Source organism: Amblyomma americanum, chromosome 2 (assembly GCF_052857255.1).
Source record: "Amblyomma americanum isolate KBUSLIRL-KWMA chromosome 2, ASM5285725v1, whole genome shotgun sequence".
In the NCBI taxonomy this organism is placed as follows: domain Eukaryota; kingdom Metazoa; phylum Arthropoda; class Arachnida; order Ixodida; family Ixodidae; genus Amblyomma; species Amblyomma americanum.
In genome coordinates this window covers 183626276-183653651 of record NC_135498.1, presented here as the reverse complement: position 1 = coordinate 183653651, position 27376 = coordinate 183626276, and the positions used below count along the sequence as shown (strand labels likewise).

The window sequence follows — 27376 nt, the reverse complement described above, 5'->3', positions numbered from 1 at the left end:
CACGGCACGGGACCCCCCCGCGGGACGCAATGACAGTGTGTCGGGTGTCGGCAAAGGCGGCGGGCCGCGGCGCCGCGAGCCATCGGCGGTGGACGCGGCTGTGTTTGTTTAAGGCGAGCAGCTAAATGCTCCCGCCTCGGAAAGAGACCCCGTTTTCCCGTAATGAAACCCTTCTGCGCGAGGGCAGCGTCGGCCTTTCGGTCCCCGCGCAGCGTTGTGCAGCGCAGGTGCCTGACCTTCGAAGCCGAGTGGGCCCCCATTAGGGCTGTTCATCACTGCCGCAGAGACAGCAGGAACCATAATGTGCCGGAAGTGGCGAGAGTGTGTCGGGGACGCGTCCTGGCAGCCCACGGACTGGGCGCGTGATCGACCTCACAGTGATTCAACGCAGCTGCCCATTCGATCCCTTCACAAGTTGGGAATAAGAATAAATTGAGAATACCTAAATAATCTGAGATTTGCTGATGACATTGCCTTGCTGAGTCACTCAGGAGGTGAACTGCAAATCATGATCAACGAGTTAGACAGGCAGAGCAGATCGATGGGTCTAAAAATTAACATGCAGAAAACCAAGGTAATGTTCAACAGCCTAGCAAGGGAACAACAGTTCACAATTGGCAGCGAGAGCCTAGAAATTGTGCCGGAATACGTCTACTTAGGGCAGGTAGTGACAGCTGATCCGGATCATGAGAGGGAGATAACTAGAAGGATAAGAATGGGGTGGAGCGCATATGGCAAATTCTCGCAGATCATGAGTGGCAGTTTACCAATTTCCCTCAAGAGGAAAGTGTACAACAGCATAATCTTACCGGTACTCACCTATGGGGCAGAAACGTGGAGGCTAACGAAAAGAGTTCAGCTTAAGTTAAGGACAACGCAGCGAGCCATGGAAAGAAAAATGATAGGTGTAACGTTAAGAGATCGGAAGCGGGCAGAGTGGGTGAGGGAACAAACACGGGTTAATGACATCCTAGTCGAAATCAAGAGAAAGAAATGGGCTTGGGCAGGGCATGTAATGCGAAGGCAAGATAACCGCTGGTCTTTAAGGGTAACGGAGTGGGTTCCAAGAGAAAGTAAGCGTAGCAGGGGGCGGCAGAAGGTTAGATGGGCGGATGAGATTAAGAAGTTTGCAGGCAAAGGGTGGATGCAGCTGGCAAAGGATAGGGTTAATTGGAGAGACATGGGAGAGGCCTTTGCCCTGCAGTGGGTGTAGTAGGGCTGATGATGACTGTACCACATAGCAGACATTTCACTTAGATTTCGCGCACATATCACTGGATGCATTTCAATGAAATGAGATGATGCCATAGGGTCGCCCCGAACCCGAACCTGCTGGCGAATGAATGAATGAAAAACTTTATTGTTAAGGAGGATTCACGCCGCGTAGGTCGGTCCCTCAGTCCATGGCTCCAGTGACCTTTGCAGTATTGCGAGTCCTGTCGATCAGCTTGAGCTGTTCTTCAGGCTTCCAGCAGGACAGCGCAACCTCCCACTACTCCGGTGTTGGTGTGTTGTTTATTGGCGCTGCCTGCATTTTCTGACAGACCCATGTAACGTGATAAAGCGTTTAGTGTTCCCCGCTGAGCGGGCATTTCCTGTCCTATGTTGAAGGATAGATTTTGCTTAGTAAACTGAGATTGGGGTATGTATTAGTCAGCAGTTGTCTCCGGGCAACCGACTGCTCTCTACTAAGGTTTTTGTGTAGAGGGAGCAGGTCCTCCTGAGCGCTCGTTGATGTTCCAAGATGGCTGCATACAGTCTAGTGACTGCGTCCAGTTCCCCTTCCGTGTGCGCCTCCCGGTGGGCGTGTGCTCGGACATTGGCGTCCGCACGGTGGTTCCCTCTGACAGCCTCACGGCCTGGTTTCCACGTGATGAAGACTCTTAAAGGTGATTGTTCTTGCCTTGAGTATGCCTGATGGCAAGGCGCCGTCCTGAAAGGCCGACCAGTTCGCATGGACGCTTATGCATGTGTTTGTTGGCGGTTCGACTGCCGGTTGATGGCTGACTTAAGTTGAGACTTGCAAGTCTGTGCTAGATATCGCGCAGATTACAACCTAATCCCGCATCCATGCTGCAATTGCGGGTCCACAGTCTTTGCGCTAGAAACGTCTCGCGGGTAAACCAATGCGTCCTTTCTCGGGGTATATATACATGCCAGCAAGGCACGTACCAAGACGCATTAACTGGTAGTGCTAGAATGGACCAAACGCGTTCCAAAACCTGTTGCAAGCTACAACAATTGAACGGTGTGATTGCAGCGATCATAGTTATGGAGATGTTACTGAAATTTTATGGCTTGATTGTTGAGACTTTATAGCTTGATAAATGTGTCATTTTTGGTTAGTAAAAGAGAACGCATGAAATTTGTTTGTAGTAATAATATTGTAGCTCGTTTTTGCCGCTATTTCTGTCATGTAGACACGGCAGCTCGCTTAGCATACGAACAGCGGAAGCCTTTTAACGTGCTGGGTGGCAGCGGCAGTGGTTTAGCGTTATCCCTTTGTCGTCGTTTTGCTTTTATTTTGCAAGTGTGTGTGAAGAACGTGGATTATCAGTGCCAAACATTTTTGCATTTCGTTGCACTGCTCGTGGTTCAGCTCCTGTTGACAGCAAGGCGAAGGCGGTTAGCGCACGCGCCTTCTCGGGTGGTCCGACGATGCTGCGACAGACAGACAGACAGACAGACAGACAGACAGACAGACAGACAGACAGACAGACAGACAGACAGACAGACGGACGGACGGACGGACGGACAGACGGACGGACGGGCGGGCGGGCTTTATTTTTTGCAAGTGAGTTTTTGACCCCGCTGGGTCCCTGGGCCACTGCTCTGTCCCGCACTGCATATCAGATTGGTCATGTCGGGACATGACGTCGGCAGCCCGAGTCTCTGCAGCAAGCTGCGATGTCGGGTCTGCAGACGTGAGCAGAACATCGCAGTCCTTCCAGCTCGAGATGGTGGCCTCTTCGATTATCCACCTCTGGCAGCCCGCAGGCAGCCCGCGGGCTACCAGAGCGCGCCGCCAGGCGCTCGATTTTCTCGGGCTGCTCCGCCCACTTCCGGTGGCTACCCAGAACGCGTTCGATTTTCTCTGGCTGGGCGGTTTCGGGCTGCCAGCTGGCAGCCAGACTCGCCAGGACGATTTTGTGCTGGCAGCGTCGTCTGCTAGTTCCACAGCTCTCCGCTCTGGCGGCTAGCAGACGACAAAATGGAGGCAGGCGCATTCGCGACAGCTTGGGTGGTTAATAGCTAGGGCGCAGAAACGGCGTTCGCGTTCGTATCTGTGCTGTTTTCCTAACCGTGTCTTATTTCGAGTGGAATCTCCGAGCCGTATCCTGTTTACTCGTTTCAACTGACGCTTCCTATTTCGGCCGCGCGAAGCGTTGTTTCCTCTCTTGATTACTTGAGAAGATAGGTTGGTTTCCGGTCGTATTTTATTTTACTACGTTCACGTCGGCATCTCTATAAACTGCATGCATGCATGAGTGCTCTTGTACGCTGGCCTGCAGCTGGTAACCTTCTCTTCTTGCGGCGTCTACGATATATCTATTCTTGAATCAGCCGTATTTATCTTTGTTGCGTGTCTTGCAGGTTCAGCGGACGCTCCCGATTTGTTTTTCGAACGACGATGGTCGCGCTTCGGATATCATATCGCAAATTTCGGCAGTTCTGCGTGGCGTCTCAAACGGGCGCGCCGTTATCTCTCTCAAACTCGTTAGCGCGCTTATATCTTTTCGTTTGCGCGGCGGGTACAGCTGTATTGTATATATTTGCTTTTTTTTTCTCTTGCAGGCTCAGCGACCGCTAACGACGCCTGTTTCGTTCGCACCTCTGGGTTTCGGCTCGATCGTATCGGCATGCGCGCTCCGAGCGTCCCGTACACACGCGTGAGACGCGGTTCACGAGATAATTAACGGATGCATCGTATATATGAGACACGGGCGTCTCATATAAGATATGCACCCGTTATCTCGTGAACTCCACGCGGTTGGTTTCCGGTCTTGTTTTATTGCAGCACATGTACGCGCGTGTCGGCGCGCTCCTCTGATGTGCATGCAAGCATATGTGCCGGCGTGCATGCGTTGTAGCGCTTTTTTCTGCTGGCTTAAGTGGTATCTAATTCTTAGTTTGTGGCGTCTACGATATCGATATCTCTCTTCTGGTATCAACATATCTTAAATTTGGTTCGTCTCTTGCAGAGGTTGAGCGATATCGTTCTGTTTCGGACAGCACTTCGGCATCCAGCTCTGCTCGGCACCCGTGCGGCATCACTTTGGTGCCGACATGCATGCGTGCGCGTTTAAGCTTGCGGGTAGTATCTTATTCTGTTTCTTTGGCGGTTTACGTATGTCTAGCAGGAGTCATTCGTTCTGCATGCTATCTTTTGCATCTTCTTCGGCCCTTATTTATACGTCACCTCCCTTCCAACGCTTTCACTTCATACGTTCATTTCGGAGGAGATGGCCGCGCCGCTGAGAATCATCTTGGAAGGTGTGGAGAGAGAAATTTTTGAGGCAGTCGACGACACCGGTGCACCCATTGTCCGCGGAAACCAGCGCCTTTATGCGACAGCAGGTACGTACGTACGTGTATCTTTCTCGCTTGTATGTATATGCAATATTTGATCAGTACTTAATGCGCAACATATATATGCTCTCCTTTGGTTGCAGACAACGTGCAGGTTTGGCTGAATGCGCCGGCAGCTCCCGTCCCACATACCATCGAGCCCGAGGAGTTGTGGCCTCGGGCCAAAGTTCTTTTCCTGATTCAAGAATATAAATATTTCAAATCAGACCCTTCTAAACGCCTAAAAACTAAAAGACAACTCTGGGAAAATTTGGCAGATTTAGTGAATTCCAAATTCGGTTGCCATTTGACCCATTCGCAAATTGAGGACAAGTGGAGAAATCTAGAGAGAAAATATAAAACGGTTCGACAGCATAATAGCCAGTCAGGGGCGGACCGGAGAACATGCGAGTTTGAAGAGTAAGTATACGTAGAACATATCTCAGTAGAGATAATTAACTTCTACTGAATGGAAAACTTTGTTTTCCTGATTCTACATACGTGACTTTTGCCCCTGAAGCAGTTTAGTCATTCCCCAAACCTGTGAATTAAGAATGTTGCAGCATTTTTTACTTTTTTGGTGCAGGTAGATTTTGTGACAGAATAATTAACTGTACCAATTTTGGACATCTTTTGTCTAAATAATGTAATTCCTGTTGTAACTTTAGGGTGTTATAGATTACACAGCAACATTTGGGCAGATAAATTGACTGTCTTTTGGTCAATTGCATACAGCTGCTGAGAGGCATGAACCCGGACTTTGTGCTCATGTCAACAGCTTTGCTGCTGGGCAACATCGGGCATTATGCATGCCGGCCATGGTTATAAGCTAGCTATACATGTGTCTTGCGTCGCTGAGTAGATATGTCAAGCTTTATGCATGAAATAATGTGTTTGTACACATATTAAGTGATGTCATATATATGTGTCAAATGGATCATAATTTTTTTTGTCCTCAGGGAGCTCGCTGAAATTTTTAAAAAAGCTCACAGCATCAACCCACCCTACCTGCTGGGGCCAGGACTCGTCCGGAGCGTCCAAGAGTGAGTCATTTTTTTTTCTGCACACGACAAGTGCGACAGGGAATTTACATGCACTGTAGCGCAGGCATTGCCGAAATAAGAACTAGTAAATTGGGTTTGCCTCCTAGCCATATAGCGGAATCCTTATGGCACCACTACACAGCAAATGGCCTCAGATAGTGAGGAATGTTTTCCTTAAAGATTTAAAGTTTAAGGGGTGCAATGTGCTCCATTACATGCCGAAAGAACCAATCCAGTTGCTTGGTTGCTTTTGAAAACGACAGTGCATGTCGTGCAAAACATATTTGAAATCAAACACTACCAGGGGTTTCCCCAAGTATAAAATCAGGGGAATGCTGAAGCTAGGGGAGTAGCGGTAGTCATTTTTCAGTTTTTAATTGTGTCTTGATGTGGCACGTAGGACTAGAAAGGCTCATGACTGCAACACTCATGTCAAAGAGTGCCAACAATTGCTTCGCTTTAGACAAGGCTACAAGTCATATATCAAGAGACAAAAGTAAGGAACAAGGACTGCATGAAATGTGTCCAGAAACGGCGCAGTAGCTCGGACTACTAATAAACCTTACAAGAAGAAATATCGCTGTCAGTCGCCTATCAAAGACTTGTTAAACTCTGCAAAACACGCATCTTTGCTCTGAACATAACAGATCGAGTCAGTAATTAAACACACACACCAAGAAGTCATGTGCATGCTGAACACTACGCACATGTGGAAGGTGTACATCAGAGCTTTAATATCAGCCGTGATGATTTGCATGACACTGAAACATCTAGGTAGCAAAATTTATGGCTGCTACACACAGTTGTTTAAATATCTACAAGCACAGGCTCTTCGCATTGTCCGACTATTCACTCAATAATTATAAAGCAATCAAGAAATCATCACGGCTGATATCAAAGCTCTGATGTACACCTTCCACGTGTGCGTAGTGTTGAGCATGCACATGACTTCTTGGTGTGTGTGTTTAATCACTGACTCGATTTGTTAAGTTCAGAGCAAAGATGCGTGTTTTGCAGAGTTTAACAAGTCTTTGATAGGCGACTGACAGCGATATTTCTTCTTGTAAGGTTTATTAGTATTCCGAGCTACTGCGCCGTTTCTGGACACATTTCATGCAGTCCTTGTTCCTTACCTTTGTCTCTTGATATATGACTTGTATCCTTGTCTAAAGGGTGTGGGTTTCTCAGTAGGCAAAGGCCACTACCCACCGCGGGTTCGAGCTTCGCGCGAGCCAAGGGCCCCGATCAGCCGTCACCACACGCACCCTGGGGCACCGCTGCGGCGGCGTTCAACCTCTGAAGAGAGGAGAGCGGCTCGCCGCAAGAAACAGGCCTCCAAGTTCACGAAGGAGACGTTTATTGACGCCGTCCTCCAGCGGTACATACACACACTCAACAGTCACCCCGTCCCGGGGCGCGCTCAGAGCAAGGCTCCGGTGCGCGCTCGGGGCAACAAGAGAAATGCGCGCCGCTAGCACGCCGCTGCAGGAGATTGTCCCCGCGGCACTGCTGTGATCTCTCTCGTGTCGGCCGATGGGCCGTTTGCGAGAGAGAGTGGGCAGTCAACGCAAGGTGCGCCTGTCAGAGGTCGTTGGACCCCTGGACAGGCTCGAGCCGCGGCGGATCAAGGACCCACGCTGGCGAGCTCGAGTAGGAACTGGTCCGAACGGCAGAGGCCGGCCCGGACGAACAGTAACGTACGCACCTTACGCTGTCTCGGAGGGGTCTCTTCTCTGGGCCCCGCTCGGAAGGTCGCGCGACCACCCCAAACGGGTCCCGAATTCCCGCCAAAAGTCACCAATGGCAAAGGCCCTTGGGAAGCCGGGGGCGGAGCTGCGGCCGAATGACAGCGATTAGCCACCAGCCGTCTCTCCGCCGCCCGAGGCGGGAGAAAGGGAAAGAGAGCGACGCGGGATGCCGCGCAGACGCCACGGCGGGAATCTAGCAGGCTTCCCACATCCTCCTCTCCTTAAATGCCCTCCTACCCATCGGCGGAAGCGTGCGGCAAAAAATAAAAAAAATAAAAAAATAAATCCATATAAAACTACCACACTTCAGTTCCAGCCATAAACTCAAAAGACAAACAAATAAGAACAGAAAACAAACAACACTTGCATACGTTTCAAAGAGACAAAACTAACTACACTGTACACTGTACACAAGGCCAGCTGACAGGTGGCCTGCAGCCTCATAATGTTCGGTGGCGCGGCCCATTGGGCCTGTCGGCGGCCAACTCACGCTTTTGCTGCCTTCAGGGTCCCGGTAGACGATTTATTGACGGCGGTCCCATGTCCTCCACAAGGTCATCAAAGTTGAGCATGGGGACGTTGACGACGCTCGACGATCCCGAAGAGGACCCGCACGGGAATGGGTGCTGTCCTTCCTGCCCCCCTCTCGGCGTTGCCTTTGATATTGGGAACACGCACATAATCCCAGGCACGCACCGGCACAGAGGCGGACATTCATCAGTGACAACGACCCGCTTGTCGGAATCGTCCCGAGGCGCCGTGGCAGGGGTCAAAGGACACACTCTTCAGACGCACTCTTCACGCTCCCCATAGCCACACAAAGACCATGCCGCGAGACACTCGCTCCTTAACGAGCAAACCACTCCCCAGCCGGAAGGGGAGACTTTCGCCGACCCCTCCGCGAACCAGCCGGTCCCGTGCTCGCGAGGAAGGCCGCACCCGTGGGGTCAGAACATAAATGAAAACAAGGCGCGCTGTACAAAAGCAGGCCATCTCTGCGCTACAAGAAAAGTGCAATCGCGAGTAGGCTGAACTTTACATATGTACAAGTCTGGTTTAAAAAAACTGAACGCCAACGCAAACGTATATTACATATGTACAGATCTCGGAACGTTAGGAGAAACAACGAATAAACTGGAAACAAAAATATGCTACAGACTGACTAAAACAAACAAACGACTAAATAACTGCACAAGGCTGGAACTGAGCATGCGGCAAAAAAAAAAAAAAGAGAGCGCCGTGCTTCACCTGGGGTAGGGCCCGACGAGAAAGCTCGCCAGCTAGCTGAGGCTGCGTGCCTTCGGTTGCGGAAGAGTCCGCCATCCGGCATCAATCACATCGGTGACCGTCGCCTCAGATTGTACCGGTGCTCGGTACGGTTGCGTTCCGCAGCACCAGTTGTGCCTTTGCGCTTGCTTGTGATACCAATGGGTACCGACGCAAACTCGTCAGACCGTGACGCATAGGCCTTCAGGTCTGCGATGTGGGCACGGCTGGTTTTCCCCGAAAGAGGATCCTCCAGCATGTACGCGAGCCGCGACCAGACTCTGACCACTCGGTACGGACCAAGCCACTTAGGAGCGAGCGAGGCTGAGAACCCCTTGCTCGCATCACTAAGAACGTGGTTGCGCTTCAGGACAAGATCACCCGCCTGAAAAGTCAGGCTGCGGTGCTTGCGGTCATACTGAGCCTTCTGTTGGGCTCTGGCTGCCGCCAAACTCTGCCTTGCTCTGTTGAGAGCCCGACTAAGCCGGTCCCGAAGCGTCGACGCATAAGCAGAGCAGTCTGCCCGCGTCTTCTCATCCCCGAGCTGGCTCTGCACGACGTTTGACATCGGATTCACCAGCTCCCTCCCGAAATTGAGGAAGGCGGGAGAGAAACCAGTTGAGCGATTCTGAGCTGTTCGAATGGCGAACGCAAATTCGCTCAAATGGTCTGCCCAGTCCTTTTGACACTCGGCAAAGGCCGCCAGCATTGGCTTGAGCGTTCGGTTGATTCGCTCGGTCAAGTTGGACTGGGGATGGTAGGGTGAAGTGGTGTAGTGCTCAATTCCGAGGGAACGGCACGTGTTACCGAACACCCGAGCGGTGAAATAGGACGCATTGTCCGTGATCAGTCTTTCCGGAAAGCCGAACCGACAGAGCACTTCCTGGAGTTTATCCAGCACCGCTCGTGCTGACACTTTCCGAAGCGGGTACAACTCGACCAATTTGGAAAAATGGTCAGCTACTACCATCAGGTGAATGAACCCCTGCTTACTCCTGGGGAAAGGCCCCATCAGATCGCAGGTGGCCATCTGCCACGGACGCACACTGTCAATTGGTTTCATCATTCCGGGCGGCTTGCCGCCCCTTGACTTCACCGCTTGACAGACATGGCAGGAACGGCAATAGCGGAAAATGTCACGCTTCATGCCGGGCCACGTCACCGATTGACTCAGTTTTGCAAAAACTTTGGAGCCACTCAGGTGACCGGCCAGTGGTTCGTCATGAGAAAATCGCAACAGTGCGCCTCTCAGACTTTTGGGGATAACCACCTTGAACGGGTCAATGGACTCATCATCGGTGGCTATGTATTTCAGCACGAGCCCGTCATGGTCCAGCAAATATGAATCCCCCGGGGCTCGCCGCGACACACGCTGGCTTTCACCCCCTGCGCCCGCTACAATACAAGTAGCGTCCCGGCGCTCCGTCTCCCTGAGACCGTCGCTCATCTCGCGACACATGGGGTCATTTTGCTGGGCTTTCAGCAGCTCTTTCCGGCTGAAAACGATTCCAGTTACCCCAGAGGGGGGCCTGGTCTCGTCCCCCTTCAGGTTTGCAGCCAAAATTTCCGCTCGCGACGGCGTCTCCGAGGCGCTCACGCGGAGCTCTGTCTCTCGCCCGCTTTGCGAAGCGCTGCTTGCCTGGTTAGCGGAATGGGTTAGCCCGTTTGCGGGCTCCCCCTCCTTGCCGCCCGGCGGCTCGTCCGCTTTTTCGCCCGCTCCGCCTGCTGGCGTCAAGGCGCCGCTGGCGAGTGAGGCACGGGATAGCGCGTCAGCTACCACGTTCGTGCTCCCCTTTCGATACTGCACCGAAAAGTCGTAATGCTGTATCAGGAGAGCCCAGCGCGCCAGCCGACCCGCAGGCTCACGGAGCCGCATCAGCCAACTGAGCGCACTGTGGTCTGTCTGCACCACGAATCGCGTTCCGTCAAGGTAGACGTCGAATTTCCGCAGTGCAAACACGATGGCGAGGCACTCCTTCTCGGTCACGGAATAATTCCTCTCCGAGGGTAGCAAGGAGCGGCTGGCAAAGGCCAGCGGCTGCAGCACGCCATCGAAATCCTGTAGGAGAACTGCTCCTAAACCCAGATCGCTCGCGTCAGTCTGGACTACGAACTGTCTGGTCAGGTCGGGTAGCCTGAGCTGCGCTGTCTCGGCAAAGGCACTAGACAGGGGGCGAAAGGATCGCTCTTGCTCGGGCCCCCATCGCCACGCGGCAGTCTTTCCCAAGAGCTTGGTCAAGGGTGCCTGCACGCGGGCACAGGACGGGATGAACGACCGATAGAAATTGGCCATTCCCAGAAAACGGCGGAGGCCGCGTACGTCCTTGGGCACGGGAAACTCGAGTATGGCTCGGAGTTTGTCCGCATCGGGCTCAATGGAGCCCTCGCCCAGCGTGAACCCTAGCAACTGAACTCGGGTCCGCGCTATTTGGGCTGCGACTGCGCTCCGGCCTCAGAGGAGGCTTGGGCGGGCTGCACGAACGCAGGAGGCAAGGCGCCCAGTTCGATGAGCGGCGCGGTTTCCACAGGGAGCCGGGCCAGCGCCTCACCGTTCGTGGGGCACGGCTGCTGCTGTGCAGGACGGCCGGTTGCGGCAGCGTCGCACGCACCGGTTTCGCACTGGGTGCGAAGCACGCACAGCGGAGGCATGTGGTTGACGGGTGCACCGCAGGGTGCTCCCGATACAGCTCCAATGGGAGCTGCGTGATCGACGTTGGGGGTTGTAGCGCCGTATGCCCCAATGGGGGCCGCGGCCAACCACGGTGTCTGGCTATTCGAAGAAACAGCCGCCAACTGATCAAAGGACGCTTCGACTCCTAAGGGAGCCGACACGTAGCTGCCGAGTGCCCCGATGGGGGTGGCAGACATGGTGCGCAAGCGTGATCGTCAAGGCGACCTGCTCGGCAAATGTGCTATCAAAGGCTAAGAGCCAGTGACTTAGCACGTTGGGCGCCAGTTGTGGGTTTCTCAGTAGGCAAAGGCCACTACCCACCGCGGGTTCGAGCTTCGCGCGAGCCAAGGGCCCCGATCAGCCGTCACCACACGCACCCTGGGGCACCGCTGCGGCGGCGTTCAACCTCTGAAGAGAGGAGAGCGGCTCGCCGCAAGAAACAGGCCTCCAAGTTCACGAAGGAGACGTTTATTGACGCCGTCCTCCAGCGGTACATACACACACTCAACAGTCACCCCGTCCCGGGGCGCGCTCAGAGCAAGGCTCCGGTGCGCGCTCGGGGCAACAAGAGAAATGCGCGCCGCTAGCACGCCGCTGCAGGAGATTGTCCCCGCGGCACTGCTGTGATCTCTCTCGTGTCGGCCGATGGGCCGTTTGCGAGAGAGAGTGGGCAGTCAACGCAAGGTGCGCCTGTCAGAGGTCGTTGGACCCCTGGACAGGCTCGAGCAGCGGCGGATCAAGGACCCACGCTGGCGAGCTCGAGTAGGAACTGGTCCGAACGGCAGAGGCCGGCCCGGACGAACAGTAACGTACGCACCTTACGCTGTCTCGGAGGGGTCTCTTCTCTGGGCCCCGCTCGGAAGGTCGCGCGACCACCCCAAACGGGTCCCGAATTCCCGCCAAAAGTCACCAATGGTAAAGGCCCTTGGGAAGCCGGGGGCGGAGCTGCGGCCGAATGACAGCGATTAGCCACCAGCCGTCTCTCCGCCGCCCGAGGCGGGAGAAAGGGAAAGAGAGCGACGCGGGATGCCGCGCAGACGCCACGGCGGGAATCTAGCAGGCTTCCCACAAGGGAAGCAATTGTTGGCACTCTTTGTCATGAGTGTTGCAGTCATGGGCCTTTCTAGTCCTACATGCCACTTGAAGACACAATTAAAAACTTATATATCTGTGTGTTTCCTAGTAATAAAATAACTGGACTGCCACAAATATATGGCACATTCTCAGCCACATTCCTAGCAGTTACATCCACCAGTTAGGTATGAAAAAAATTCACTACAAATTAAGGAAGGGCCTTCAGAGAAACAAGGGTGTGTGTAGGGAAGCCACTGAACCTCGCACAGAATGATATGGCAGGCAATAAACAGCTGGTTTAAGGGCACATGGAAGGTCACATGCATTGAAAAATTTTACTTTGTCTACAAATGAGTGGTTTTTCTTGATTAATGTGGCCAACATGTGAAATAGTGGCCCAATACATTACGAACATTATGGCACCACATATATAAGGCTTCATGTTTTGAGCGATATTGTGCCATCCCTGACGGCAATCGAGAATTACTGAGAATAAAATGCTCTAATTTTTTGAAAATGGACCTTGATACGTTTGAAATGACATTGAGCTGCTGAAATTACTTTGCACTTCTTGAAAAATTCTGTGCTCTAGTTTATTTGTAAATGTAACTGTGGTGTGTGCATTACAAAGTTCCTCCTATATTTTTTTTAATGGCTCTTTAGAGCACAACAATAAATTTGACAGATTAATTTCATAGGGTTGACCTTTTTGAACAAAATGACAAAACAATCTGCACTGCTAAATAATTTATTTGGCTAAACTGAAATTGAAAAGCCTTTGATAGAATTTTAATTCCTGTTTCGTAAATGGTGTGAAAGAGGCTCCAAACCAAAGTTTCTCAGCTGACTTTTGCTGCCAGCAGAATTATGTACGAAATTAAATGACTACAAAATGAATGACAGTGCCCTTTGTGTAGGGATAACACATATGCACTACAAAGTCTCTGTTCTTTAGTGCAAGGAGTGCATAATGATGTCGCATTGTTTTGCCACCAGCAGCCAGGCTGAACCTGCAGCCAGCCCCCACCCAGCCTGGCCCCAGCAGGGTAACTGCCACAGCGAGCCCAATTCCCGGCAGCTCGCAACCAAGCACGAGCAGGGGCAGCACTACTGCTGGCGACTCGCAGCCCCCAAGCCCATCCGCGCAGCCTAGCCCCCTGCAACAGCAACCAGGCCCAGCCAGGAAGAGGCCCAGGACAGACACCTCTCGTGCAGTGCTCGAGAGTGCCGTCGCCCATCTTGAGGTGGCCGAAGCTAACAGACAGCAGCGGCACAGGGAGCGCATGGCTCTTGAAGGGATGAAGGTTGCTGCTGAAGAGAGGAGGACTGCAGTTCTTGAGCGGGTGGCTGCAGCACTTGAACGGCGCGAGCTTGTCTCACTCTGTTCTCCGATACATGCCCCAGCTCATTCCCCAACTCATTCCCCAATTCATTCCCCAATCCGTTCTCCAGTCCGCTCTCCAAGCCCTCCTTACTATAATGCTTAGTTTTAATGTTTCGTTTTTTGTCTAGTCAGCGCTTTTTATATTTAATTTTTATTGATAATTGCTGGTATATGTTTGTGTTCAGTTCCGTATATTTCCGCTAAGTTGCTATGCACTACCTCGATGGAAAGAAACGCGAACCCAGCGCAAACACGCTCCGCTGTTTCAATTTCTTTTCACCGCGGTTTTACTTCGGTGATAGCAAAAACACATTAGACTCGTTCATGATACATTCTAGGACAACTCTAACGTCTTTTTCGTACCACCCAGGTAAAAGCGCGATGAAAAGAAATTCCAACAGTGGGGCGTGTTGGCGCCGGGTTGTTCGCCTTTCTTTTCATTGAGGTAGTATGTGTGTGTGCGTGTGTACACTTAGACACACGTATATTCATCTCGTTCGTGGTTGCACTTCATATTGTGTACATACTTTAATAAATTTTACAACCCTCTAATATGATCTGCATGCGTGTTTCATGCAATGACATTCTGATCACTTGTTTCTGTGTGTACTGATAATAAATTGGATGGCAACAAAATTTCCAGAGCATACTTGTCTAAATTTCTCTAGCACACACCAACCTTCCAGCAGTTTAGCTCTCATTATTGTTGTCATTTACTGTTCAGAGGACACAATGCACATTTGAACATGTTGTCAGCCATCTTACGGTGCCCGAAGCTAACACACAAAGCAGTGGATAGCCATTGAAGAAAGATTGCTGCTCACTAGGGGAGTGCAGCACTTAATGGGGTGGTTGGAGCAATTGAGCGATGAACCTCTTCCTCCCATCATTCTCCAAGCCTCCTAACAAATGCATAGTGTTTCTTTTATTCCGTCTAGTAAGCAGTAGACATTTTTTATAACTTTCATTAATTGCTTTTGTATGCATGCTTCAACCTGTATGGTTCCATATATTTCCACTAATTGGCTGCAAGTGCACGTGTATACGCACACTTGTAAATTAGTCTCGGTTGGCGACACGTTGGTTCCGCTGTCCACCTCTTCCAGCATTTCCATCGCGTCGCCGCGCCTTCTTGCCTTGTTGTGCAGCACGCAAGCTGCCAGCACAATGTGCGCCGCCTGGCTTATCCTTGCGACGTCGATGTAAAGGAGCCGCTGAAACCGCGCCTTCAGCAGGCCGAAGCTGCCCTCCACAACAACGCGCTGCCGACTGTGCGCATTGTTAAATGCCGTCATCCAAGGCTGCCAGTTGGTCGTGGACTGGCGGTACGGCGGCAGCAGCCACAGATAAGCAGCGTCGCCCAAAAGGTATCCTCCTGCGCGAATTAATTCAAATATATTATATGTACGTAAGAAATAAAAATTAACGAGAACCTCCGGCGTATATGACCGACCGTAGCATATGTAGATATCTGCAAACTCGTAATTCCGAGCATCAATATATCTATAGCTGTTGCTCACAGTTCAGCTTGGTTAAATTAATTAAGCAAGCGGGAACGATCGAGACGATTGATCGATCTCTTGCATATATGCGCGCGCCGCTTTCAGTTTTCTGAACTCTCTTCCGCGCATAATGCATGTATTAAACACGCATTAGTGATGTAACAATAAGAAGTTCTTTAACTCACCTTCGCATTTAGACTCTCCGTCTTTGAAAAGGAAGCTCTCGCGGAGAACCCTGGAGTCTTGCGCGCTGCTGGGGAAGCCGACGAAGACGTCAATAAAGACCATGTCAGCATTGCAGACCCCCTGGAGTATGATCGAATGAAACTTTTTTCTATTATAATAGCTTTCCTCCGACTCCGAGGGTCGAGCAATGCGGACATGGCATCCGTCGATGGCCCCGATGACGTCCGGCAGCACTCGTCCGCGACGGCCGATCTGGCAGAAAGCTGCCTTGCTGCGCTGTCGCTCGTCGGGGTCCGGCCAGCATATCTCCCTCTTGCTTATCGAAAACAAGAAATCCAAGATGCGGCTTATTGCCGCGTGTACCGTCGACTCACTGACATCAAATTTGTCGGCGATCTGGTACATCGTTGTTTGAGTTCCGATGTAGGTCAGGGCGATTAGCATTGTCTTGTGAGCAGACACCTGGCGCCGTCCTCGACATCCTTCCGGGTAGAAGAACGATGCCTCAAATTCGCCAGTGATATCTGCGCACAAGCTTCGCGAAATACGAAAGAGCTTCCGGAATTCAAATTCTAAATATGTGGGAACGACTCGCTCCACATAGAGTGGGACCCTGTGGCGGTCCTGCCTCTCTACATGAGCCGCCAAGACAAGCACGACGCACTCGTCACCGTCGTCATCTTCGCTGCAGTCAACGGTCTCACTCCGGTCAACAGAATCGGTGAGCGCAGCAAGTGCAGCTACCTCTTCGCTCGACATGATGAAAGTGATCAGCAGACGACGCAGCAGACGACGCCGACGCGCGATCCGGCTGCTCGAAACTTTCCTTACGGTTTCCGGTGGCTGCCATCTCACGTGACCATGACGCGTTTTCCTGTCAGGGGCTAACTTGCTGGCAGCCAGCGGGCTGCCCGAGCGTAGAAAATCGAAGAGGCCCACCTGTCCTTGCGGGGGAGGACCAGAAGGGCAGCCGAAAAGGGTGTGGGAGAGTGGGGCGTGAGGGTCACCGCGTAGGGAGCATGCAGGGGAAGTGCCACAACAGTGAGATAACAGCTCAGGGGTTGGCAGAGAGCTGGCCTGGAGGCGTCTGAAGAGGATCTGTTGGGAGTGCGTAAGAGTGTGGTGGGGAGGGGGCGAGTCGGGTGGTCCGAACGGGGTATTTACGTGAGCTCTGCAAGGGTGTGCGACCGTTCCCTCGAGAATCCCGGATCGAGACTGTTCAGAGCCCGCTGAATCAAACGTCGGGCCAATTTATCGTCAGCTTTGTTTCCAGGGTTCCGAGAGTGAGCCGGCACCCACTGGAGCTCTACCCTTCGTGGTAAAATTTGGGTAGGGGTATTCAACAAGTGCCAGGCAGGGGTGTGAATTCTGCCTCAGGTAAAGTTGGACGGAGCCGTTTTGGAGTCGCTAAAGATGTATTCAGCGTCCGAATGTGCAAGGTTTAGGGCGATGGCTGCCTCCTCAGGCGTAGAGCCCGAAGGGAGGACGGTACGATAAGGAATGGGGCGCTTATAAGCTAAGCCTCCTGTTTGTGTCGCGGCAAGTGGCGTCGTGTTCTGTAGATGCACACCTGCACGACCGGCGTCTCACGGCGTCGCTTTAGCATTTAACCCTCATGGTGGGGTTTTACTGCTCTCATGTCGCGCGTCGCAATCTATAGCACAGTCTTCCGCCTGTTGCCTTTGCGGCGCGTTTCAGTTTTTGCGTCGCATTAGTGCTGCAGCGTTGCCTGAATGTGCTCAGGAACTCATTAATGGCGGATTGGTATGTGAGAAGTACTACTTTGGTTTGGGTTAGTTGGTGTATAGCTTTTTGATGATGTCAGGACGGCGCGAAAGCAACAAGGACCAAAGAGGCACACGAACACAGTCATTTGCAAGTTGGCGCCTGTCCTGTTGTGTTCGTGTGCCTCTTTGGTCCTTGTTGCTTTCGCGCTGTCCTGACATCATCAAAAATGGTATGTGAGCATCGGGTTTATATAGATGAGTTAAACTCTGATGCCGCTTAAATTTGTAGTGTTTAATGGGGTCGTTTTAAAAGGGCGTACAGACGGAGCTGTTTCAGGTGGCCTGTCCGTCATAATAATAATAATAATAATAATAATAATAATAATAATAATAATAATAATAATAATAATAATAATAATAATAATAATAATAATAATAATAATAATAATAAAATTTCTGCAGTGGCCTATAAGACTGCTTACGTGTGAGAACGCGTAAGCCAGCCCGCTCACTTCGTGAGCGCAGTCGCCGCGCACTGCGGCATGATGTAACTCGCTGCTACGCAGCTGGCAATGCTACCTCTGCATGACTCTACTTATAGCCACCGCCGCGACGCCGCCGCACCCCTACTGATCTGCGCGCTAACTTCGTGAAGGCAGTCGCCGCCCTACCACGGCCTGCGCCCCTTCCCCCATCAGCTGCCGCATCAGGTTGCATTCGGATGCGCCGACGATCTAAATGAGGTCACTCTTAATTTTAAATTTACATTAATAAATTCCCGGAATTCCTCATTTAACTGCGCAAAGCATGACGTGTTTCTAGTTCGAGGAAACTGAAAAGTTGCGCTCTTCATCTTCACTTTGAAAGCGCGATAACAGCTCTTTTTTTTTAATGTAGTAGCAAATCCGATTCTAATTTCCTATCGAGGAGCGTATGTGCGTCTTTGCACTAGCGTTGTCTTGTTCGCTTTTGCTTTGACATTGACGGTACATTGCTGAGTGTGACTCTTTTATAGATTGACCACGTTTCGTTTGCAGAGGCTACGCTCAGATAATTTTGTTATCTCCAGGGTCTACGTTTGAAGACTCCACGAGAGTTTATTGGAGGGTTGTTACCTTCTCATAGTTCAATACTGCATTTTTTTTTCATTTCGCTACACATCTCAGTGTGCAGCTTTGAATAACTAGAGTTTAGCTTTAAATGCAGCACAACTTCTATTGGAGCACTGATTTATGTGTTCAGTGACATCACTGGAGCAATATGGTTCAATTTTTTTATGGTGCTGCCGCATTGACTTTAGGACCCACGTTATTTAAGGAGGCACCTCCAGAAGCAAAGCTGCACAATATCTTTACACGACACGCAACGAAACACAAGGCTAACGACGAGGGAGGCAGAACGATGCTTGGACAAGTCTGCTAAGTAGTAACCAAGTTCAGCACCGTAATTTATGAGTTGACTTGGCAACCAAAATTCTTGTGGAGTTAAATCTGTTACGGTGTCAGTTATTTGCCTACTTGTCCTTGCACCGTTCCGTCTTGGTCATCGTTGGCCTTGTCTTTTGTCATTCAGAAGAAAAAAAAGCATTCGAAACCCACGCCACTTACACATCATTATGACGCCCCGTATTTTTTTTATTTGTTACTCGAAGACACTTCCTCTCCCAGATGGTACCACGAAACTCGTGCCTCATTCGGTCGTCACGTTTTGGCTCTATTGGAATTTCGCTGGCAGTTGATCTACATAGCAAGTACTACCACAGTTGTTGATCAGACCAACTGAACTTTGCATTGCAATTCTAATTTTAAGCCAATCATTTTCCTTTCCTACAACACTCGAAGGTGTGACTCCGGACAGCGGGTTTGTGGTTCAAGGAGGCTTCAGCGCTATCGCGCAAAATCAGTTCATTGCGCGGCGTGACAGAGGAAAATAGCCCGGACGCAGTCCCATGTCACTTCGGCACTTCGTGCATATAGAAGCACACACTCAACCATATCCCGAGTGTGCAGGGAATTTGCCGCACCCATGCCAGCGGCTGATGGATGTACAGGGAGAAGGCACGAAAAAGGGGACACGGGAGCCAGTGACCACGCTTGCCGATGGGGCGCCTTTGGCTGTTCTAAATATTAGATGCACACTCAGTCTTGAGTTCAGGCCGTCGGATTTAGAAAGCTGCAGGATAGCTACGCACGCAAAAAATATTCGTTTAATCAACATGTCTGTTCTTAAGGTGTAGACACCACTATTAAGATTGTTACTGTTCTAAAAATCGAAGCAGTGCACTGCCACGCTGGCGATAGGCCGCTAATTTTTCCAGGTAAAGGCATCCCGTTCGTGATCTGTTTTTCCTCGCAGAAGCACCATCATGTTGTGTTACTAGTTAGTGAACTTCCTATCCCATTCTACCTTTTGTGAATTGTGTCTGCTTAATGTTCAAGCAATAAGCGATAACCTCACAGCGATCATTATAGAGTGCGCAGTAAAATTAGGCGGTAGGATAGCTAGACAGTATATCGGCGCGCTCTCTCAGGAGACGAAAGATTGCTTAAGAAATTCCAAAGTATGGAAGCCTCTAACCTCACAGACAAAACACAGCTGGCAGAGCTATGAAAGCTAATCGATGAGCGAAGGGTAACCGACATAAATAAGCATAATATTGAAAGAATCGAACACGCTCTAAAGAATGGATGCAGCTTAAAAGCTGTCAAGAGGAAACTAGACATAGGGAAAAACCAGATGTATGCGTTAGAGACAAGGAGGGCAATTCCATTAGCAATATGGATAAGATATTTAATGTAGCCGAAGAGTTCTACACAAATCTATAATGTACTGTAATTAGGGCGTTAATGATACAGGGAGTAGTGCACAGCAATTGGACATCCCTCTAGTAAAAAAAAGAGGAAGTAAAGAAAGCGTTGGGAGCAATACAAATGAGAAAGCAGCTGTGAAGGATCACGTAACATCACATCTATTAAATCATGGTGAGCAGATGGCGCTAGACGAACTAGTCACCCTGCATACGCAATGCCATATGACCTCGATCATACCAGAAGCTTGGCAGAACACTAATATCATCCTAATCCGTGAGAAAGATGTCAAGGACTTGGAAAATTACATACCAATCAGCTTTCTGTCCGTTGCCTACAATGTATTTCCTAAGGTAATCGACAATAGTCCATGTTCACACTATTAATTAGGTGATAACGAAATGCGCGGTACGTAAGCGACTCCCATATATAGCCTTCATAGATTACCAGAAAGCATTGACTCAGTGGAAACCTCGGCGGTTCTGCATACATTGTGGGTCAAGGTGTTGAAGAGCCCTAAAAATATTGGAGGATATATATATAAAGTGAAGGACGGGGCAAGCTGTCGGCATTATTCGGCATAAGTTGAGGCTTGAGAAAGAGTTGTAAATCCGGAAGCATCAGGGTGGCAAGGTAGAATGGTGTATATTGTGCAAGAGGGCTCACGGCCGTACAGGAGAAAGTACGGAGAGAATCCGGTGGTGGCTTGAGCAGCGGAGTTATAAGCTTATGTGACAAAAGGGAGAACGCGGTCCCAGTTACAATGGTCGGAAGCAACATACATAGCCAGCATGTCGCCGAGGGTGCGGTTAAAACACTCAACCATGCCATTTGTCTGGGGATGGTAGGTGGATCTGGTGCGGTGAACGATGTTGCATTCCTGAAGGAGAGTTTCTACAACTTCAGAGAGGAAGGCCGGACCTCTACCACTGAGCAGCTCTTGGGCGCACCATGGCGAAGAATGATGCGATGGAGAATGAAAGATGCAATGTCGTGGGCTGTAGCGGATGGTAAAGACGACGTTTCAGCGTAGCGTGTAAGGTGGTCGATGGCAACGATGATCCAGCGGTTCCCGGTTCATGTGCTGGGTAGAGGGCCGTAGAGGTCGATGCCAACACGCTCGAAGGGCTGCGCTGGGCAAGGCAGCGGCTGCATAGGAGCGGTGGGTCGGCGAGGTGGATGTTTTCATTGCTGGCATACGGTGCAGGACTGAACGAACTGGCGGACATAACGGGCCATCCCACGCCAGTAGTACCGCTGTCGTAGACGGGTGAAAGTCCTCAAGAATCCGGCATGGGCACACTGGGGATCATCGTGGTAGGAAGAGCAAATGAAGGAGCGCAGATGTGTCGGAATGACGAGAAGCCACTTGGGACCATCCGGGAGGTAGTTGCGGCGGTAAAGGATCTCGTCTCGAATGGCGAAATGGTGGGACTGACGACGGAGAGCACGGGAAGGAGGTCGAGACGATTGGCCAGATAGGAGATCAGAAAGGCAAGTGATCCACGGGTCTTTGCGTTGCTCGGAAGCCATATCAGCGAACTCAAACTTGAAAGAAGACAGGGCGGATATACAAGGCGCTGCCTCAGATGGTACAGGGGAACGTGAGAGGGTATCAGCATCGGCATGTTTGCGGCCGGAACGATAGATAACGTGAATGACGTACTCTTGGAGTCGCAGAGCCCATCGCGCCAGTCGGCCAGAGGGATCTTTCAAAGAGGACAGCCAGCAGAGGGCGTGGTGATCGGTGACAACGTCAAAAGGGCGCCCATACAGGTAGGGGCGAAATTTGACGATCGCCAAAAGGATGGCCAAACACTCCTTCTCGGTGACAGGATAGTTGGCTTCAGCTTTTGGGAGTGTCCGGCTAGCATAAGCGACAACGTATTCGTCAAAGCCTTGCTTGCGCGGAGCGAGTACTGCACTGAGGCCGACGCCGCGGGCATCGGTGTGGAGTTCCGTAGGAGAACGAGGGTCGAAGTGACGCAGAATTGGTGGAGTGGTCAGGAGGTGACGGAGTGTCATAAAAGCTTCATCACAGGCTGGCGACCAGGCTGAAAGGTCGTGGCTGCGAAAGAGCTTGGTCGAGGGGCCGATGATAGTGGCGAAAGTGCGGAAAAAGCGGCGGAAGTAGGAGCAGAGGCCGTCGAAGCTGCGGAGGTCTTTTACAGAAGTGGACTTCGGAAATTCGGCCACAGCTCTCAACTTGGCGGGGTCCGGGAGAACGCCATCCTTCGACACGACATGTCCGAGAATAGTGAGCTGCCGAACTCCGAAGCGCCACTTCTTCAAATCGAGTTGGAGGCCAGCGTCGGCCATGCAGTGAAGAACAGTCTCAAGGCGCTGGAGGTGAGACGAAAGTCCGGGGAAAAGATCACAACGTCGTCTCGGTAACAAATGCATGTGTGCCATTTGAGCCCTCGGAGTATGTGGTCCATCATGCGCTCGAATGTGGCGGGTGCATTGCAGAGGCCGAAGGGCATGACATTAAATTCATAGAGCCCGTCGAGTGGGACGAATGCAGTTTTTGGGTGATCGGCCTCCGCCATCGGCACCTGCCAGTAACCGGAGAGCAAGTCCAATGAAGAAAAGAACTCAGCGCTCTGCAGGCAGTCCAGGGCATCGTCGATACGGGGGAGCGGGTAAACGTCCTTGCGTGTAATCTTGTTCAGACGACGGTCGTCCACGCAGAACCTGATGGAACCGTCTTTTTTCTTGACCAGGACCTCTGGCGATGCCCACAGGCTGTGCGACGGCTATATCACGTGGCGCTTGAGCATCTCGGTCAATGAGGCGGCACCATGCATCCCAATTCTTACCGGCCTATTTGCATTAATTCGTCTTTCGGAAAAGTGCTCTAACGTTTGTTGTATGGTAGGCTGTACTATTTCCTGCTCCAGAATAATCTACTGCACAAAAATCAGTATGGTTTCACTCATGGCCGTAGTTCTGCTCAGGCTCGCTATCGTTTGCGGGAGTTATTTACATATCAGGAACAAAAGCTCCCCGTTACGGTGGAGCAATTGCCGGCAGATAAAGCAAGGCTAACCCCACCTGTAGCATTCAACACCTCAACTCAACTCCTGTGGTTCTCATTTCTCTGGACTTCAGAGGTGCATTTGATAGTGTTCGGCAACCTTTGATCTTAAATTTTTTATGACAACATCGTTGTCCAGGAAATTTATATTCCCTCTTGGCTTTTTTCCTACATAACCGATATTTGACCTATCAATCTCCTTGTGCTCTTTCTGTGCCTTAATCTGTCGGCAGTCCGCAAGGTTCGCCTCTTTCACCTTTAAGCCTGGACTCCATGTACGCGAAAACTCACGCGAACGCGAACGCGACGGCGGCAAGCGAACGAGCGACGCCGTCGCGCGAAGCAAATGCATGTGTCGCTTGCCGTGTCGCTTGGATCTGCACCCACAGAAAATTTCGCTCGTCGCCCGGAAGTTGCTTACGCGATTAGCCAATAGCAGCTAAGGCAGCGTACGTCACTGCCGGTAATTTCGCGCGCTTTCTCGAAAGTGCCGCATTGTTGGCAAGTTTTTTCGAGTGCTCGTAGGTGTATCACATTTGCGCTACCATGGCACACGCTCAAGCCCAAACCTTCAATGAAAAACTCATTGACGCCGTGGAGTGCGAGCGGGTCCTTTGGAACCTGCAGCAAAAAAACTATAAGGCCCGCAACGTTTCGGAAGCGGCGTGGCGCCGAGTAGCCGAAGCCGTCGGTGCAACAGGTGAGGTTTTGTAAACAAAGCACCCTGTCGGTGCCATTGACTATACGAAATGCTGACCGTACGCCGAGTGCTGCGTTTCGCAATTGCCGCGTTTTACGACGTGGCAAGTTGTGTAACGTCGAGCGATCGTTATCGTTCGCTAGAAAATGCACTCTGCCGGGCAGCAGATTTGCATGCCAAATCGATACAGGCTTTCACCTGATAGCCGATTATTATTGCGCTTTTCATGCCTTCGCAGTTCCTGACGTGAAGCACCGTTGGAAAAATCTGCGCGACACATTCAGGAGGGTTTTTAAAGGTCTCCGCCAATCGAAAAAGAGCGGGACTGGGGCAGACGAGGTTGAAGAGACAACCTGGCCTTTCTTCGAAAGGCTGCTCTTCCTGCGGGACACGATGCTCAGCAGACCGTAAGTCCATTTGGAGGTTATCATTACATTTCACTGAATGTATGCTGTTTTATGTGCAGTTTCGCCGCTGATTTACCGTTTTGCACAGAACAAGAAAACCAAGGCCCAATATTATTTCCTGTCTGCCGTGTTGAAAATTATTGTAGCAAATTATTTGTACTTGCTGCCTCTTAAATAATTCGAGCAGACCATTGTCTTCAAGTGCATTAAACTTTAAAGGGCCTCATTTTCCCGATTGAAACTGGAGGTACTTACTTATCTTTTACCTTACTGTAGGACCTCGGGCCACTTGGAACCGCTGCCGCATGCGGAAGCGGTATATATTGTGCCCGAAGAAAACATCAGCGACACGCCACAGGGAAGTGCAGAGGCGATTTTTCAACAAATGTTTGTCGAGTCTGTCTCTTTGCCATCAAGTCCTGGGACAAGCGCAGCACCAACACCAAATGCCCCAAATGCCCCAAGTGCCAGTGTTGAGCTTGTGGCTGAAATGCCCAGCACAGGCTCACGTAAAAAAAGGAGCAGAATAGAGAAGTATGATAGTCAGATTGATATGCTTGGAGAAATGCTCAAAAAAAAAACCGGACAGCCTCGATCATTTCGGAGCATACTTAGTCGACAAAATGAGGGAAGTGCCAGAGAGGCTGCAGAATGAAATGCAGATGAAGTTATTGCAGTGTGTATTTGAATTCATACCGGAGAAGTAATTTACTTGATTTATCCTGTGAACTGCTGGAAGCAATATGAGGGGGAAGACAGGAGCATGGGGCCTCCGTACTTTGCAAAGTGCAGCCACCAACAGACTACAACAGGTGGCATCAGGGTCATGCTCGGGAAGGATAGGCGGCCATGCTTACTTTGCGTGCGCCGTTTACACTGACAATTCTCGCCTTCTGTCTCTGACAGTACTTTGCAAAGCAAGAACGCCACACGCTCCCATGTTCCTTTTTATATTGCTTCTAGCTATACATCATGCATGGGAGATCATATGAAGGAAGCTAAGAGTCACTGAAAGCAAGGAAAGCATAGGGAACTAGATGCATATACATTTCTTCATATTGTGGTATTGCTCATTGAGAAATTATTACTGTAATATGGTTATGCCTGAAAGATAACAGATTACAAATTGGTTTGGTTTGGTTTATGGGGGTTTAACGTCCCAAAGCAATTCAGACTATGAGAGACGCCATAGTGAAGGGCTCCCTAAAAGGACCACCAGGGGTTCTTTAACGTGCATTGACACTGCGCAGTGCATTGACATTGCACAGTACATGGGCCTCTAGAATTTCGCCTTCATTGAAATTCGACCGCCGCGTCCGGGATCGAACCCGCATCTTTCGGGCCGGCAGCCGAGCGTCATAACTACTCAGCCACCGTGGCGGCTGGATTACAAATGGGAACAAAGGCAAGCAATTGCCACCATTGCGATCCGAACCCACGACCTCCATGTCGTGTACGGTCGCGAGTTTGGTTCCCATTGCTGGCATATTCATGTTTTTGATCCGACTTGTAATCAGTTACCTTTCAGGCATAACGAGATTGCAGTACTTATTTCCACGCGAGCAGTACCACAATACGAAGAAATGGAGAACAGTATATGTATACAAACTCACTATGCTTTCCTTGCTTTCGGTGACTGTTGGTGTCACTCGTTTTGAACTGTACTATAGTGATGCTGTGATAACTCTGAATACTGTAGCTTTTACACGTTTGTGCAATAATCGAAATTATATTCCTTTATGGTTTCCTTATTTTATTTTAAAGTCAACTCTATAATTGCAGTTGCAATGATTGGTTTGATTACTTAGGAGTCTGCATTTTTGTGAAATACAAGTTTTCTCATTTTAGTGTATGATTAGTAATGCCCGACTATAGTGATGCTGTGATAACTCTGATTACTGCAGCTTTTACACTTTTGCGCCGTAATCAGTTATGTTTCTGTACTTATTTCTTATTTTAAAGTCAACTCTGAAATTGCAGTAGCAATGATTGGTTCGATTACTTGGGAGTCTGCATTTTTGTGAAGTACAAGTTTTCTCATTTTAGTGTATCATTAGTAATACCTGACTATAGTAATGCTGTGATAACTCTGATTACTGCAGCTTTTGCACAGTAATCACTGTTACGTTTCTGTACTTATTTGTTATTTTAAAGTGAACTCTTAAATTGCAGTAGCAATGATTGGTTTGATTATTTAGGAGTCTGCATTTTTGTGAAGTGCGAGTTTTCTCATTTTAGTGTATGATTAGTAATACTCGACTATAGTGATGCTGTGATAACTCTGATTACTGCAGCTTTTACACTTTTGCGCAGTAATCAGTTATGTTTCTGTACTTATTTCTTATTTTAAAGTCAACTCTGTAATTGCAGTTGCAATGATTGGTTTGATTACTTAGGAGACTGCATTTTTGTGAAGTGCGAGTTTTCTCATTTTAGTGCATGATTAGTAATACCCGACTATAGTGATGCTGTGATGACTATGATTACTGCAGCTTTTGCACAGTAATCACTGTTACGTTCCTGTATGTATTTCTTATTTTGAAGTCAACTCTGTAATTGCAGTTGCAATGATTGGTTTGATTACTTAGGAGTCTGCATTTTTGTGAAGTACAAGTTTTCTCATTTTAGTGTATGATTAGTAATACTCGACTATAGTGATGCTGTGATAACTCTGATTACTGCAGCTTTTGCACAGTAATCAGTTACGTTTCTGTACTTATTTGTTATTTTGAAGTCAACTCTGTAATTGCAGTAGCAATGATTGGTTTGATTAGTTTGGAGTCTGCATTTTTGTGAAGTGCGAGTTTGCTCATTTTAGTGTATGATTAGTGATACCCGACTATAGTGATGCTGTGATAACTCTGATTACTGCAGCTTTTGCACAGTAATCAGTTACGTTTCTGTACTTATTTGTTATTTTAAAGTGAACTCTGAAATTGCAGTAGCAATGATTGGTTCGATTACTTAGGAGTCTGCATTTTTCTGAAGTACAAGGTTTCTCATTTTAGTGTATGATTAGTCATACCCGACTACAGTGATGTGATAACTGAATACTGCAGCTTTTACACTTTTGTGCAATAATCAAGGTTATGTTCCTGTATGCATTTTTATTCACAGTCAGCTTTGCCACTGTAGACATTGCAGTGGTCATTTTGAATGCTTACATGTCTGCATTGCTGTGAAGTAAAAGGAGTCTTTAAAGTTTCTCATTTTATTGTACGCTTAGTGATATCTGACTGCAGTGATGCTGCAATA

At 49.8% G+C, this 27376-nt stretch overlaps 2 protein-coding genes across 2 annotated transcripts in view; both read left to right on the top strand.

The window, feature by feature from the left end:
* The window catches only part of LOC144119361 (uncharacterized), a 74738-nt gene that overhangs the window by 14905 nt on the left and 32457 nt on the right, over positions 1-27376 (top strand). The gene's annotated exons all lie outside the window — the stretch shown is intronic.
* LOC144122066 (uncharacterized) lies at positions 3501-14783 on the top strand. Its single transcript, XM_077655580.1, has 5 exons — positions 3501-3717; positions 3796-4578; positions 4674-4989; positions 5529-5612; positions 13368-14783. Exons 2-5 carry the CDS (start codon positions 4464-4466, stop codon positions 13522-13524), a joined length of 672 nt encoding a protein of 223 aa, XP_077511706.1. The 5' UTR covers positions 3501-3717; positions 3796-4463; the 3' UTR covers positions 13525-14783.